The 16,620-nt window shown below is 36.5% G+C and overlaps 1 protein-coding gene across 1 annotated transcript; it reads left to right on the top strand.

Moving 5' to 3' along the window:
• Positions 1-1,121: 1,121 nt before the first annotated feature.
• Positions 1,122-16,096, top strand: LOC131062078 (GPI mannosyltransferase 1). The gene is made up of 4 exons (XM_057995880.2): positions 1,122-1,610; positions 14,429-14,611; positions 14,729-15,285; positions 15,501-16,096. The coding sequence occupies exons 1-4, from the start codon at positions 1,340-1,342 to the stop codon at positions 15,816-15,818; spliced, it is 1,329 nt and encodes a 442-aa protein (XP_057851863.1). The 5' UTR covers positions 1,122-1,339; the 3' UTR covers positions 15,819-16,096.
• Positions 16,097-16,620: the final 524 nt, after the last annotated feature.

Here is a 16,620-nt window from a genome sequence, read left to right as displayed (position 1 = left end):
TCAAACATTACATACAATTGTCTAATTCACGTTAATAACAAAAACATATGTAAAACTGATCAATCAATATCTAATCTACATTTCAATAATAACATTCAGGCCTTACCAAATTTTATTTGCAGGTGTCACACGACTCGACGCTCACCCTCTCTCTGCTGAGGGAACATACTGCGGACACAAATGAGGATAAGCAAGAGGCTAGGGACCTATACAAGTTCCTGTCCAATGAATGGAACAGTGTCGTTGATGCCACTGGGATGCGAAAGGCACCCCAATAGTTTGTTTTTGTGTTTTTTGTTGTTGTTTTTTATTTCTAAGACTTGGTCTCTTTTTGCTGTTAGTTGTTGTTAATGTTGTGTTAGTGTTGTTTTTGCACTGTGGTCTTGTTAATAGTTTTGCTATGTAAAGAGTCAGTGCCCTTGTTCTCACTACTTTATTAATCAAAAGCATTCAATTACATCATTTATAAATAAATAAATAAAGTAAAACCATAGAATCAACTTAACTATAAAACCAATTTAATGAAAAAAATAATATTGAAATAATCACACAAATTTTGTCTTACACAAATACACAATATGAATATCAAAGTATAATACAAAATATTATCAAATATCATATAACCATTTGATACAAAACTACATCCCACATAAAAAATCATAAATACCTATAACATTAAAACCAATTTTTCTCTTAAAATTTTCATGATAATTTATTCTCAAACTCTAAGAGTTTAGCTAGTCATCACATACAACACTAAATCATCTTCATCTAGATCTAAGATAGATTCTATTAATCAAATCTCAAAAATAATGATAGCAATGCACATAAGTATTAAATCCATTTTAACGCTTCAAACAACTTGTCAAATTCTCTAAAATATGAAATACAAAATTTACTCCATAATGACCAAATAGATGCCAAATCTATCTCTAAAATATGAAATACAAAATTTACTCCATAATGACCAAATAGATGCCAAATCTATCCTTAAAATTATAATACTTGAATGTTTAAATTTAGCAAAATGTAAAAAATGAGCTTGATGAGATTTTGTAAGGAAGCCAAATGTGTAATCAAAACTAGAATACAATCCCTCACCACCTCAAAAATTAGAAGATTTATGAACCATCACCAAAAAAATATTCTCTCTTCTAACTTCGAAATCTGACTTTGCTTCACACAAGTGAACTCTATAAAATCTAAAATATGACCATTTTACTTGCATTGCAGAATTTCCGATGACATATTTACACAGAGTTTCCAAACTTCTACCGGTCAGCTTCAGCCGGCATCGAGCTCAACTGTTTTAGGCTCGTCTGTTCAGACAAGTATAACAATGATCACTATTAGCAGGGGTTGGTTGATGGTGACATCTGCTCTTATACGTGCGATCCTTATAGTTTATGGTGAATGGCAAGACACCCACATGGAAGTACACTACACAGATATTGATTATCTGGTGTTCTCTGATGCTGCCTCTTTGATGACTTCCAACAGATCTCCATATGACAGAGCTACATACAGATATTCACCGCTTTTGGCACTTGTGCTAATACCCAATTCATTTCTGCATCCCTGTTGGGGAAAAGTTCTCTTCTCTGCCGCAGGTAAGTGTTCTCCGGAATTAGGTCGTAGGGTTTTAGATACCATGATTTCAGGTTTTATGCATTATTGTTGAAGGATTCAGATTGTATTTAGTGCTTCTTCTTTCTTGGTTTTTTGTTTTCTTTCTTTAAATTGGGCACTTCTTCTTTATGATGATTGGAGCTTAGTTATATAGAGTTGCATAGGGTTTGTCCTCCAATTAATACGAGCCATAATTTAGATGGAAAATCCACTGTCTCATCACTAGAACCATTTACTTGCATTGCAGATCACGTTGTTTAAGATGGGATGGGTGATGCCGATTTGCATTGTTATTAGAAGTTTTTCAAAACTTTTTTTTATTTGAATATACAAAGTATATTCATTGTGTTGGTTAACAGATTTGTCACTTCAGTTTTATACTCTCTTGCCCATATCAATGACAATCCGACCAACAGTTGAGTCACATGCAATGGTATTTGCAAGTGATCTCTCTACTTATTTTACAAAACACGACTACCTTCGAAAGATATGCAATGAATGAAAACAGGGTATGTTTTTCACCAAAATGCAAAAAAGGTAAACTGATACCTACTCATAACCATAAAAGTAGATGCGAAAGATTGGACTTAAAATGAAGTGAATATAGATAAATAACACAAAGTTTATTTATTCCACACCCACGGATGTTACGTAGGAAAAGGAAGAATGGCAGACTCTTTCCAAAAGATGATTTAATCTGAATTCAAAGCTCCAGAATTAAATACATATACAGTTCATTATAGCAGATTAACATTGAAGAGTAACTACAAAGAAACACAGTTCATTGCAATTTAAAGAAAACATTAAAAAATTGAAAGATTTAAAAATATCTTCTTTATTTCTTCATTGTCAGAACATGAGTTCACAGACTCATCTCTCTGTACAACAAGACTGTATCAAAAGATAAGCTCCCTTCCCCCTTTTTCTCTCTCCAATATTATCTAAAACCCCCTTTAATAACTAACATCCATTTGCAGTTTCAAAGTAACGGTTTCTGGGAAGATAACAGTCTTGAAAATGACTGTTTCAAAAATTACCCTAATAAGCAAAGCAAAACTCATCAAAAACATTTTAAATACTAAACTCATACCATAAATAATCCTAATTTTCTACCTCTTCATCAGGTATTGGATTCCTTCCCACAATTTGATTTTCAATCATCTCTGCCTTTGTCTCTTCTTCAGTCAACACCCAGAGAAACGCTACAAATTCCTCTTCATTCTGTATGCATTCGCTAGCAAAATCAGTCAAATCAAAGAGGATGTCCTCTTGCGTAGACTCGACATCAGGTCATATCATTGGAGCTTTCCCATTGAGCACCATCTTCCATGTTGTCGGAAAAGCTAATTATTAGGGTTTCTTCTCACAATTATTTCTTCTTGCAATCGTTGTTCGTGATTTTCGCCTATTCCGCAATTTTACCTAATAAGGAGATTGTCTTTCTATATTCTGTAAAATCAGTCTGTTGTTTCCATGCAAGGGCACTTGGATAATATTCCCTTGTTCGCTATATGGCCAATTTAGGTCAGGATCAACAACCGCAACTGGTTATCGCAAGGCAAACCATTCTGACAAAGGAAATTCATTATCAATGATAGTGCTCGTTACTTTGGTCAGGTCAAAGGGTGGTGCATTAAATTTCATCTGCAAAGGTGACAATATCAAATGCTATGACTCGTGCCACAACCTTTATGTGCCTTTAGCCGTTTAATCAACCATTAAAGAGGGTACTTGCAAATCTTCATTCGATTCGTTCCTTGGGAGTTGTGTAATGTACGAATACCTGTTGACTTGGGAGCTGATGGAGCATGCAAAATTTTTTTAAGTCTCCGATACCCCAACATCGGCCTCTAAGGGAGTATCGGTCATCGGGAAGCATCGGGCATTTTGAGTAGTGCGGATTTTTTGTTGCTACTCGATCACTCGATAGATAACGGCTCCTCCTTTGGAATCGCGGCATCGGGTCAAACTAGAACTCAAGGACTTTTAAGGTTTTACCGATAAAGGCATAACCAATAAAGAATGCTAATAAAACGAAAGCGGGGATTTTAAGTTTGAAAATGGAGGGGATGCTAACACATTGCACTGGTCTAAAGCATTAGAAGAGTATTGGTAACGAGGAACATTCATAAATGCATGACCCAAGTTCAATTCCTCCTCACTCGGCTAGAGTGACTGATAATTCCAATAGGAGACATGTAGCAAGGTTGTGGTGTGTAGTAAATAAGGGTGGTTTCTAGCATGGTAGTGTGACCTAAGTTTACAATCCAAGCTCAAATTCGCCCTTTGCTAGAATGCAATTGCAATCCAAGCCTGGATCCACAACCTCACTTAGAATTAACCGGCCATAATCATATGCCCCCAGGACAATAGAGGAAGTTGTACTTCCTGGATAACCAATCCAAAAATGCTTCTTGAAATTAAGAGACGAAAGTAATCGAAAGTAATGAAGGTTTCCTTTGTTGCATGCGACAGTGAAACATTGGCTGCAATTCTTTTGCTGTAATACTTTCATAAGTTTGGGTTGTTAATTTTCTGTATCTGCTAGTAAAATGAATTGTTACACCCATAATTTATGGGTGCCTTTAGTTGCTAGTTAGAGGCATTAATATGAGCTACAGACTAGATTATATTTGGACAGTCTATTATAAGAAGGCCCGTCCTTAGTTAAAAGTTAACTACCGATTAGAACAATCTATCATAAGAAAGCTGATTCTTTAGTAAAGGTTACATTATTTTTACTTGGGATACATTTGTTATAGCTTTACATGAACAAGGCCATATGCTTCATTTCCCACAAACTTTGCAAGAGATTTCCTAACCTATGTCGCCAGATCTCTTTTTACTTTTAAAAAATCAATGGCATTTAAAAATAAATAAATGTCTTTTTAGTTTTGAACCAATGCCATTTAAAAATAAATAAGATTATTGTTTGGATCACAACTTAAATACTCAATTGGGAAAAAATCCAAAGCCCTTGATGAGATTCTTGAATCTAGAGTCTCCAGTCTCATAATAGCTATTCCATCCATCATGTCTGTAAATATCTGTAATCCTTCTATCAAACTCCCTTTACTCCGTGTATTGCTGTGAAACATATGATCAAAAATATGAACAAGTAAAAACAATTTCAAAAAACCTTTCTATCACCTACTGTGAAGCATATGAAAACAAGAAACAAAAATTTAAAAAATCCTATGTAAACTGGGGATGTGTCCCCAGCCTAAAAACCCCCATCCTGGTCCCAAGGACGTTTTAAGGACTTGGAGACAGCCATGGGACGTTTCCCCCCCATCCCCAAAATGTGGGAATTTGCTGGGGACGTCTCGGAAATGGGGGGGCGTTTTCCCCAACCATGGGGGACGTTCCTATGTCCCAGGGACGGAGGGGGACGGCTGGGACATCCCCAATCTGTCCTAGGGATGACCGGACATCCCCCACAGCTGGGGCTAGTTAAAAACATTAAAAAAATGTCATATTTTATTTTATTTTCCCTAACGTGGGCCCCAAATTATTTGCCCTAAATCATTCCAATTATTAAAATTTTTAAAGGCAACGATATCAAATTATTAATATAAGTCTTGACTATGCGATAATTCATAATATCGTTGCCTTATATTAAAATTTAATATAATCTGAAGATCAAGACTGTGATAAACTATTAATATAAGGCAACGATAAATATTTATGTTTCATATCGGGCCATATTTCATGTTTGACTATATGATATATTTAAAACTTTAAAAGGGAACGATATAAATGTTTCATCTCCTACCATATGATATTCATATATTCAAAAGGGAAGGATATGCGATATGGGCAATAAAAACAATTGTTTCCGGCGATAATTGTTTAAGTAGAGCGATCAGATTTTCAGCAAATCAAACAAGTGTTGGCATATTGACAATGATTTTTTTTTGTTATCCTTAAGGTATCCCCGCGTCTAGCCCAGCGCTCTCAGGAGAGAGGCGAGATGAGGCGAGACTAGTCCCCGAGGCCGCATGGCAATCAGCACTCACCCCTAAGTGTGCACGGCAGAATTAATATTCGTGGGCCAGGGAATTGAACCCAAGACCTCGACGAGCAAACCCGAGACTCAAACCAATTCCGCTAGCTCATGGGAGCTATTGACAATGAATTTTCAATTATGAATGCATATTGAGTATTGACAATGAATTCTGAATTATGAATGCATATTGAGTATTGACAATGAATTCTAAACACAAATGTGGTATTTTAAGGTTCTACATATAGCTGCTTTATCCATGTTTTCATATGAATACATTGTATATATGCATGCTTTATCTATTTTTCATATGAAAATTTAAATCATCCTGTATATTTTATATAGCCGTCCCCTTTGCTGTCCCCTGCCATCCCAGAAACTCGTCCTGCCATCCCCTGCCGTCCCCATCGTGGAAAGTCGGGGTAACATAGAAAAAATCCTTTCTGCCACCTCTGTGGCCATGAGAAAGTAAATCTAAAATAGACAAAAGCCTAGGGTGAACTAATGATGACTGATCTAGGTCCTAGCAGTAATGTGAGGAGGCAACACTCTAAATTGCTGGAATTCAGACGTTCTATAACTTAAGGGGAAGAAAACTACATAACAAAGATCAGTAAACATCAAGAAAATGAACTTGCATGCACATCAAGAGATAAATAGAACTGAAACATAATTTTTGGTAATCCAACATTTTTTATTAACATTCTTGAGAAGAAATTAGCAAACGTGTGTCTAAGTCCAATACATAAATATACTTTTATCACGTGGACAATCTAGTAGATGGAAGAGCAATAGAGAAATGAAACATTTTGTCTTCTAGTTGTTTCAAATGAAGAGGCAGCCTGTGGACACTAAGTGGTGCCAATAAATGCAGGTTTCTATACTATCAGGAGGCTGCTGCACTCCAGCCCATGGAGATTGCAGCATCTTAACTCCATTGCATCCATTGCTTGTGTTGTCACGAAGGATTGTGCTGTGTTGCTAAGCTGGGAACTCAGCAATCCCCTAAAACATGGAATGATCCTCAAGCCTGCGGGTTGCCTAATCTTGAGGATCAATCTCCAGAGAGGGCTGGTTCCCTTGATGAATCACCTGAAACTAACTTGACTTTGATGGGAAAAGGGGTAGAAGGATTACTTTGAAATGAAAGGGCTACCCTAGGAGGTGATGCACCAAATGTTCGACGGAGATCTGCAACCTAACAACCTACAATACTTCTCAACAAATCAGCTTTTCTTTATACACAAGTCACTATATATCCAAATCAGACAATAGTGTTTCATAAGGAGATTGTTTTTCCAGGTTTAGAAGAAAAAAACTAAATGCTCTCACAACTAAAACAACTGAATGCTTCAATACAACCTATATAACTTGCCTAAGCTCTGAATATTCCATATTAAGGTGCATAAATGAGACAGAATTTGAGGATCTCATACGTCAAATCTCAAAAATTGCATCAAGATCATTCATCAAGCACACAAATAATAGATTTGAGAAGGTAAAACCTGCTGCTTTATTGAAAAATAAAGATGTTTCTGCTGTTACAAAACTCAGAAAATTGAGCTACAATGCTGTCCTTGAGCATGAAAGACACAAAATTTGTCTACAATACATGCCGAGGAAAGAAAAGAACTAAAGAAAAAAGAAGAGGAGGAAAAGGCTTATAGAAAGAAAGCCAAAATCCAACTGGAGGTGCAACTGGACCTTGAACTGAGAACAACTCCTTCAAATCAGCTTGAACTGAATGTCTCCAACCTTAAATGCTGCTCCAAATTGCATGAAATATCTGATTGGGGTCGAGTTTGATCTGAAAGCATGCAAAAGAAAGCTTGAGACTGCTGCAAACTGAAGGTTAATTGCCTCAAAACTTGCCTCATGTGTTAACCTTGTGGGGTTTCTAACTGATGTCAAACTGATGTAATCACCTCCAAAACCCCTAACTTTTAGGCCTTAACTGACACTCAAGCTGAGTGTGACTTAGAAGTCTACTTCTCTCTTCTTCAACTCCCTCTTGTACTGATTGCATAGGATATCAACTGATTGATAGTTTGGACTGCTATGTTTGCCTTCAAACTCTTCCTTTTAGACCTTTGAGCTGATCCTTGTATTGTAGAACTCACCTCTTTGAACTTGTGTTGATTGTTCAATTCAAGTGAGTGATGTTGCAACTGTCCCCTTTATACTTGATGCTTTTGAGAGCTCTCTTTAGCCTTCTTGGACTGCTATTTTGAAAAATAAAACCCCCTTGGATGCCAAAATCAATTCAAAAACTTTACAAATCTGCTCACTGCTACTACTGTATCATTGGTAACTGACTGTGACTGTTATGGTTGAAGGTCTGATGCTCTGTCCTTGTGACTGTGAATGGACAGTCTCCTCACTGTCATCTCTTTGCCTCTTTACTGCGCTTGATTGTCTTATTTATATTCTTTTCCATTTGCTTTGACTCATTAAGACTGTCTTTACACTATATCTCTGCTCCTTTATCCTGGACTCACTGTCAAACTTCATGCTTATAATCATACTTGTTTGATAGGGAAACAAGACTCTCTTCTCATGGCTGCACCCTTCACAAGTTTATGAGCTCACTGTTTTGTATTAGTTTTCTTGTGTCTTGACTGCTATTCTGCACCTTGTAGCCCTTCTCTAGGGTTATGATTTTTCTGGAAGGTCTGCAACAATTATGCTTTAACAGTCACATCTCTGCTGTGATGCAACAGTTATCTTTACTTATTTTACCTCATGACAGTGACAAGGCCATAATGTACCACCCTTTGTTTTACATGCTCTGTGGTAAGATCTCTGTATACTATCTCTGCTCCAATCATTGATGCATTATTGGTCGTTGACTGCTCTTATGGGTTCTTTGCTTTAGCTACGAGGCATGAAGATCTTCAAACTTGCTGTTTTGTGCTTTTAGGGGACTGCCATACCATCAGGTCTCTGTCTCCACCATTCTTGTGCTTAGACTGCCTTTTTGAAGGCTTCCACTTTGACAGTGATCTCACAGCCCTGCAACCTCACTGTTTTTCTATTCTATGTCTAAATGCTTCCTGTACTGTAGTATGACATATGAGGCTTCTTTGTCATGTTTTGATGATTTTTTTCCATTAATGCCTTGTTTTAAAGTCTCTTTGACTGTCATAAATGAGTCCTTTCACTGCTTTATGCACTGTGACTAATGGTTTTCTCCTTTTGATGACCTATGTGGCTGCTTTAATATGCTAATGTCTCTAAGTTTGCATACTCTTATGACTTGGATTGTCTAAGGCATGATTGACTGATCCTTTCCCACTGAAATTGTTATTTTGGACATTGATCTCTTATTGTCATGACTGTGGTATGTTACCATTAATTTTCAACCTGCCCTCTATAAATGTTGCTCTTTCATGCTATGTGCTTCTATTGACTGTCAACTGGCCTTATGTCTGCAAATGGTGGATATTTGAGGACTGTGTCATGTGCTCATGTTATTGACTGTGCATGCATTATGAATCTACTTCTTTTTCCTTACAAGCTTTGCACTCAAGTTCTAGCAGAGAACTCTTTCATGGAGAGGACTGTCAATTGCTATCCACTGTACTCTTGCTTATGACTGCTCTGAGTTATCTTTATGACTGATCTTGATGCTCTAAGCTGGTGATTGATGTGATGTGTCATGGCTGTGCTTTCTGGTTGAACTGTCCTTGATAGACTTTTATGACAGTGAATACCTCTGTCTCTCTTATCCCTTAGGGCTTGACAATACCCTAGTTCATTGATGCTTGGCACTCACTCAAAGTGGGCTTCAAGATCACTGTTTATTGATGTCTTTGTGCTAAACTGATTTATTATTCTCTGTCCTCAATGTGGTTGGGCTCTTTGTTGTATATTGCCACTGTCTTAGGCATTCTCATATTCTAAAAGCTTTTGCTACTACTTTAGTATCTTTATTTCTGGGAATGTCAAAGATTCTTTTTTGGTTCTGACCTCATTTATGATTCCTCTACAATGACTGTATCCTCACTGCTCTCAAGGACTGTTTTAATGCTATTCTCATGTGATAGTCCTCTGTCCAGAACAGTGTTTTTTAATCATATTGTCTTTGATTGATCTGCACCATTTTCTTCAATTGTCTTTTCATGATAGTGACTACTTCTTTATGAAACCATTGGTCATCAGTCTTTGCATTGAAGTTTTATGTACCTTCCGTTCTAGGATATTGTTGCTATCACTGTGACATTATTGAACACTTAATCCACCTTGATCTTTAACCATAATCCATCTCTGCCCTCTTCATTGTGTTTGATGGTAAGTTTGCCTCTTTGAATGTCTGTTACTATACTAATAGTCCTATGACTGTCTTTCTTTTTTGTGAATGATAACTCCTTCACAAACCCTACACATTCATTAATCAAATCTGAATAGTGATGCAAACAAAGGATACTTCAAGGGTGCTTCTCCTTATTGCTCATACATGCCCAGGAAAATTATTAATCCTTGTCCTTGATGTCTGACGGAATGTTTACCGCTTATAGTCACAGACCTGCACTTAGGACTGTCTTTTTTCTTATCATTGATACCCAGAACACTTTGTTTGAGGCTGCAATAAGAAATAATAAACACCCAAAAAGGTTTGTAGTTAATCATTAGCTACAAATCTTGCCTATTTCCCACCTTTGTCAACATTTTCTTGGACTATAGCTTGTTGGAGACTGTCTTCTAGGTCCTCATTTGTAATGCATTGCAACCCTTTTCTACAGCAAACTGTCTTTCATCGAGCCTTCTGACTGCTTTGTATCATGAAATGTCCTTCAAGCTCTCACTGAGTTCTCTCTTCTCCAATGAATAAGTTCCAGAATATCATCTTAATGCAAAACTTTTAGCATGAAAGACACAAAAAATTTTAATAGAGCCCATTTTTGTGCTTTCTCAACATGCTGTGTAAGTCTTGTATTGGCACATTAGAATGATATTTTGACTCATAGAACGCCATGCATTATAAAAATTGATTCATGCCTTATCTAACCCTTCTAGTATTGCTTTATCTGTGAGAAAGAGAGAGGGAGGGGCGATAAAACTCACAGATCCATTCTTTGTGAATCTCCTCGTGCCTGAAACTCATCTTTGATTGGGGTTTATGGATTCCTTGAGCTATTTTCTGCACTTCCTCCTTGATATCTGCCTTATCTTCAGTTGTAGATCACGACTCTAAGCAAACTAGGGCTTTCCCTAGCGCAGAAGATTTTAACTGCAGTTCATAATTAAAACTGAGGCAAAACTCTAGTTTGTTGCAGTTTATCATGTGGTTTCTTCTTGAAACAAGAAATTTGCCATCAAATCTCATCCTCCCAAGATTCTAATGCAGATATAAAAAATTAATACATTTTTTTGCACCTTTGACTGCCATTATGAAGGGTACAACATGTTTGACCAAGTAAGAAGATTTTTTGGCTATGGATAATAAAATTCTGACATTTAACACCCATTAAGTGCTAAAACCTTGAAAGGGACATTGGCAAACTTTAAATCCTCAACATATTGAACCTAGTGATTGATCTTGTGTGAGGCTATTTTTAGCCTGAAAGCGAAAAATAAGTAACAGCTTGCATGGAAGAAGGTATAGTTGGGACCAAGACACACTGGGCAGATTTGTGGTTTGACCGTTTGAGCTGGCACCTGGATCAATGATCACCAAATTTTTATCAAAGAGACAGAATTATCCATAAGCTTGGCTTTGTGTTGCCTAACCTCCTTTCTATTGAATTGGATAGCAGATATCTGGATTCTGCTCTCTTCCTTGCTTTAAGAGATTGAAGCAGCTTTGGCATGCAAATTCAGATCATCAATTAGAACTGAAACCAAACAGTTGGCCAACACACAGTGAAGTCTTTCAGAAAAGTATGGAAGCAAGTTGAGGAACCACTACAGAAGGAATATATAAAACTGTACACTTTTCCTTTCAGTGTCCTATTTCATAAGGTAAAGAGAAAGATAGCTTTGGCGCCCCTTAACTAATATAAATGACATGTTAACGAGGACACCCAATATACATACTAACTTAACTATAGATATTTATCTGTCAATTTCATATGCATGTGGGTAGATAGATAAATAACACCCAATATTCTAGGCTTTGCTCTAATGTCTGATTCATCATGCACCGTAGACTTGTTCCATGAGCTGTTACCCTTTTTAAAGTTCAGATTCCATTTTACTGTCCGTTTTGTCCAGAAAAACTTTTTGGTGCTTCTTCTGGTTTGACCACCTTGGTCATTCATCAAGTTTGGTTAGATTTTCCTGATTCATTCTAATTGTGAGCTGCTTTTCAGAATTTTGGTCATATTCTAATTGTGAGCTGCTTTTCAGAATTTTGGTCATTCTTGGTCTATCCTAGAGGAGTTCCTGTGGCATTTGATTGCACTCTTATCAGCTACAGATGAAGGGAATGCTGTAAAATATTTATTTTTCTCTGTTATATTTTTTCCTTCTACCAGATTATTGTAATGCTCTCAACCTTCTGAAGTCTTTCAATCATGCATCTTCTTTCAAGCCTTTGATTTACTTATAGCATATCTAACACATCTCTACCTCTACTACTTGATCTGCATGTCTTGATGAAGTTGTTTTTGTTGCAAAGCATTGTTAATTTCTTTTGTCCGTTGCTGATTCTTTGCTTACTGATTTCTGAAGTTTCAGAATTTTGCTCAGCATTATGTATTGTTCCCCAGTTTGTGTCCTCTTACTACAGCCAGATTACAGATTAATGCGGCTTTTTATCAGATTTTAGATTTATCAATAGAGGCCTTCCTAATTCAGATCTCGGATCTTAAGACCACCATTCATTTGTTCCATGCTAAGGTTTTGACATTCTTTCTGTCATCTTGGGTTCTAGCTGATTTAGACTCTGTGTTGAATACATTAATGTGTTTCTGAAACCTCAAATTGCTTGTGGTCAGTTCTCCGATTGCAGATTTTTGCTATCAAATTGTTTATTCCCTCTCTGATTTCAAGTTTCCTAGTTTTTGTTTGGACATATACGGTCCATGAAATTTTTTTGCATAAACAATAATTCTACCTAGGACCTAATGCCAATAAGATAATGACAAAACTAGATTGAAGAGTGATGCTATTCTAAATTCAATATAGTGGAGCCGTGTTACAAAAAGTAACATACAAATGCATAGGCCTCTTGGATGCATGACTTAAGGAGATGGTATGCCCAAGAGGTATGAGTTAAAACTCCCAATCACTCCCAATCAGGAGTTGAGTTAACTCAGTATAACTTAGACAAAGGTGGCCTTGACTAAATATAGGTGGCATCCAACTACCATCGATCAAGAGCTGATGAGGTAATGGTGGTACTTGTGTACCTGAAATAAAGGTGAACACGTCTTAGCCTACTTAGATGAGAAAAAATTATTGTTCCTAATATCCTAAATAAACTTATCAAAAAGGTACTATATCACACTTTGGATAGTAAATATTCAAGGTGAGATAAATATTACACCAACACATTAGTAACTTATTTAGTATTAGATCTTGTTTTGAGTCATCTTGAACCGATAAACCTTCCTCTCACTGATATGTTCTTGCAATGTCTGCTAGTTATTGTTTGTTTAGTACCCTTTTGTTTCTGTTCAATGAATTTCCCAACAAGTTCTTGAAACATCAACCAAAATTCCAATTTTTGTAGTTGTTTGTCCAAGAAGCTCATCACCAAAGCCAATGATAGAAATTTATAGAATGCATTTTAACTCCAACTTATGATGTAGATGATGAGCACATTTCAGCTCTCAGTTGAACAGCAGACATAACCATATGATACCTGCACAATGATTCAGCCTAGCAACTTGGTCTGTCTATAGAACCATTTGCATATCTTCACTTTCTATATTTTATAAGGAAATTGATGATTCTCCTTTGCTACAATCATTATAGGATCCTTTCCTTTCTAAACATAATGACAAAGCATCATGTGCTCCTTAGATAGTTAGCTACATGACCCATAGTGAATATGTTGTTTTGGAGACTACAATTATTCTATGGCAGGTTACACTTGGGAGCTATTCTTTTGATCACCACCTCATTGCTCTGCAGCTTTCACTTTTGGTTGCATCAATAGGACATGGCCAATAACACCATGTCAAGCTTAGTCCTAATTTTTCCTTTACAGTACACTCTTCTTCCTTGTGCCAATATGAAATCAGTAAACTGGGAAAATTTATATTGTTTGCTACTTTTCTAAGTTGTTTACTAGTTCTGATCTTGACCAAGATTCCGTGTGGATCCAAAATTTATCTTCATAGCTTCATCCCTTCTGCTTCATTGCCATCCTTATGTTCTGCTTTTAAATAGGGAGACATCCTCCAATTCACTAAATTTTGGCAACTCATATTATCATGTTCCATGCCTCAGATCTCACACTATTCGTACGACAATACTATCTTCTTATTGTCGAGCTTGGATTTCCATACGGGTATCCTTTTTGGCATCAACAAATCATTTCAATTTACAGAATATTCCAATCCTCGGTATTTGAACTTTGAACTCCTCTTGTTGAACATTTATATTGTATCTGATGGGGACACCACCATTACTGCCTATGGTTGGATGTATTCATACTGTCTGTGTTTCGTGCTGATCTTTTTGGCAAATGTCTTGTACGATACATTGTATAATTTTGAGGAGGGTAAATGTTTTTTTCACATGGATCTTAATGCATAGAATGTATTTTCCTCTTGTAAATGGATTCTGCAGAAATAATTCTTTGGATCAACTTACATAGAGCGTGTTGTTGAAGAGTTAATGCAGATTTGTATGTGGGCCATCTCATCTATTATATTCTGCGGCTACGTGAAGTACCAGAAAAACAATGTACACTTTGTGTGGCAGCATGGCTTTTCAATCCATTCACATTCACCATTGGCACAAGGGGAAACTGTGAACCTGTCGTGTGTGCAATCATTTTATGGATTCTGATATGTCTAATGAGAGGTGACCTCTTCATATTTGAGTTTTTTCATTGCCTTTGAAGTAGGTGGCTAGTGATGAATGATTGAGGAGCAGAGGCCCAGAAAGCTTATTTTTTGTACTGGTGGTTATTTGGTGCAGGTCATGTTGTGGAAGCAGCATTATGGTATGGACTAGTGGTTCATTTCAGAATCTACCCAATTATATATGTTCTGCCCATTCTTATTATTCTTGACAATGAAAATTTTGACTTAAGGAAGAGACCTCGTCTTACTTCTTTTAATAATAAACAACCCAGATCATCTGGTACAGAACCATTTGTTTTCCACTTGAAAGCCATATTTAAGGTTAACTTATGGCTTGTGTTGAAAAAGTTCCTGAACAAACGACAGATACTATTTGGACTGATCTCTGGAGGGTTCTTCTTTGTGCTGACTGGCATTTTTTTTCATTTATATGGACAAAAGTTCTTGGATGAAGCTCTGTTATACCACCTCACACGGACTGATCCAAGACATAACTTTTCCATCTATTTCTATCAGATATATCTTAATCATGAACATGAGTTTACATTGGCAGAAAGGCTTATGACATTTCTTCCACAATTCACAGTACAACTTGTACTTGTTCTTTTCTTTGCTAAGGATCTTCCATTCTGTCTTTTTGTGCAGACGGTTGCATTTGTTGCATTCAATAAGGTATATTTGCATCTTCTTTTCATCTCTTGTACATGTCAATGGAATTTGTTGCCATGTATTGGTTATGCTTCCCTGGTTTCTCTGTTTCAATATTATAAATCAATCAGTAACATGACAATTCAATCTATGGTAGCTCTCTACTTGTTTCTCCTCACTTCCATCCTTCTCATTTTTCAACTAGATCTAGTTCTCACAAGTTGATTGATTCATGTCAGGTTATCACAGCTCAGTATTTTGTTTGGTTTTTCTGTCTTTTGCCACTGATATTGCCATGGACAAAGCTTCGTTTGCGGTGGAAGGGCTTGATATGCATTGGATTATGGATTGTGGCTCAGGTTCACTGGTTGGGCTGGGCATATCTACTGGAGTTCAAATGCAGAAATGTGTTTGTACAATTGTGGTTGGCAAGCATTATTTTTTTGGCAGCAAATACATGTGTCTTGGGATTGATTTTGGCAAATCATAAATTTTGTCCTCTTTTTCAGTGCCAAGTTAAAAATTATGACATTCAAGATGAAAAGAAAAGTGATTGATAGAGAAAGAAGTTGCCAATTCGATCCAGAACTGGATGTATCGAAACGATTTCACCAATTTTTATAGATGATTCCAGATTGCGTTGCTTGATTGGTTCAGTTATACAGTAATGTACCACAGTTATGTAACAAATGGAAGAATGAAATAGTCATTGCTTAATATTCAATCAACCAAATCTTAAACTGAACACAAGTATATTGAATTTCTATTATTTTTTATCTGTCGTGTGGGTTCTTGATAATTCCATAGGATACCTGGCATTATTTTTCAAATGGCACATTTTGGCCAATCTGTACCCATCCTCGTTTTCAAGAATTAACTTGTTAAGGATTTTCATATGATGTTATTTTATGGCATTATATTAAAATAAAATGGGTGTTCTCCAGAAGATCTAAATAAACAACGTGCAGCTATCGAGATCAAGACTGTGAAAGCAAGTCCATATGTGGGTTGGGTATGAGTAAATCAGCATTTTGGAGTTTGAGATTTGAGGATTCAAGAGTGTATATTGTACACATTACCATGTGGTTCAATGACAAGGTGAACTGGCTGGCTGAGTGTTCTAGAGTTCAATTCTTGCTAGTTGGTGGTTGTGAAGTCAGATGAATTATCTCATGACTTGTGAGTTGTGATGTATTGAATTTTGTTTCCTCTTTGTACTTGCACATTGGGTGCATATAAGTCTCCTTTCGGACTTGCACTTGCTTGGTGCTACTCTAGTACTAGCACTTTTGTGTATTCATTAGATGTATATAGCCTTCCCAGGAATTATATATATGAGTTTTGTTATTTCGCATAATA

Source organism: Cryptomeria japonica, chromosome 11 (genome assembly GCF_030272615.1).
Source record: "Cryptomeria japonica chromosome 11, Sugi_1.0, whole genome shotgun sequence".
Classification (NCBI taxonomy): domain Eukaryota; kingdom Viridiplantae; phylum Streptophyta; class Pinopsida; order Cupressales; family Cupressaceae; genus Cryptomeria; species Cryptomeria japonica.
The sequence above is the reverse complement of the archived record's forward strand: the minus strand, read 5'-3'. Positions and strand labels throughout refer to the sequence as shown.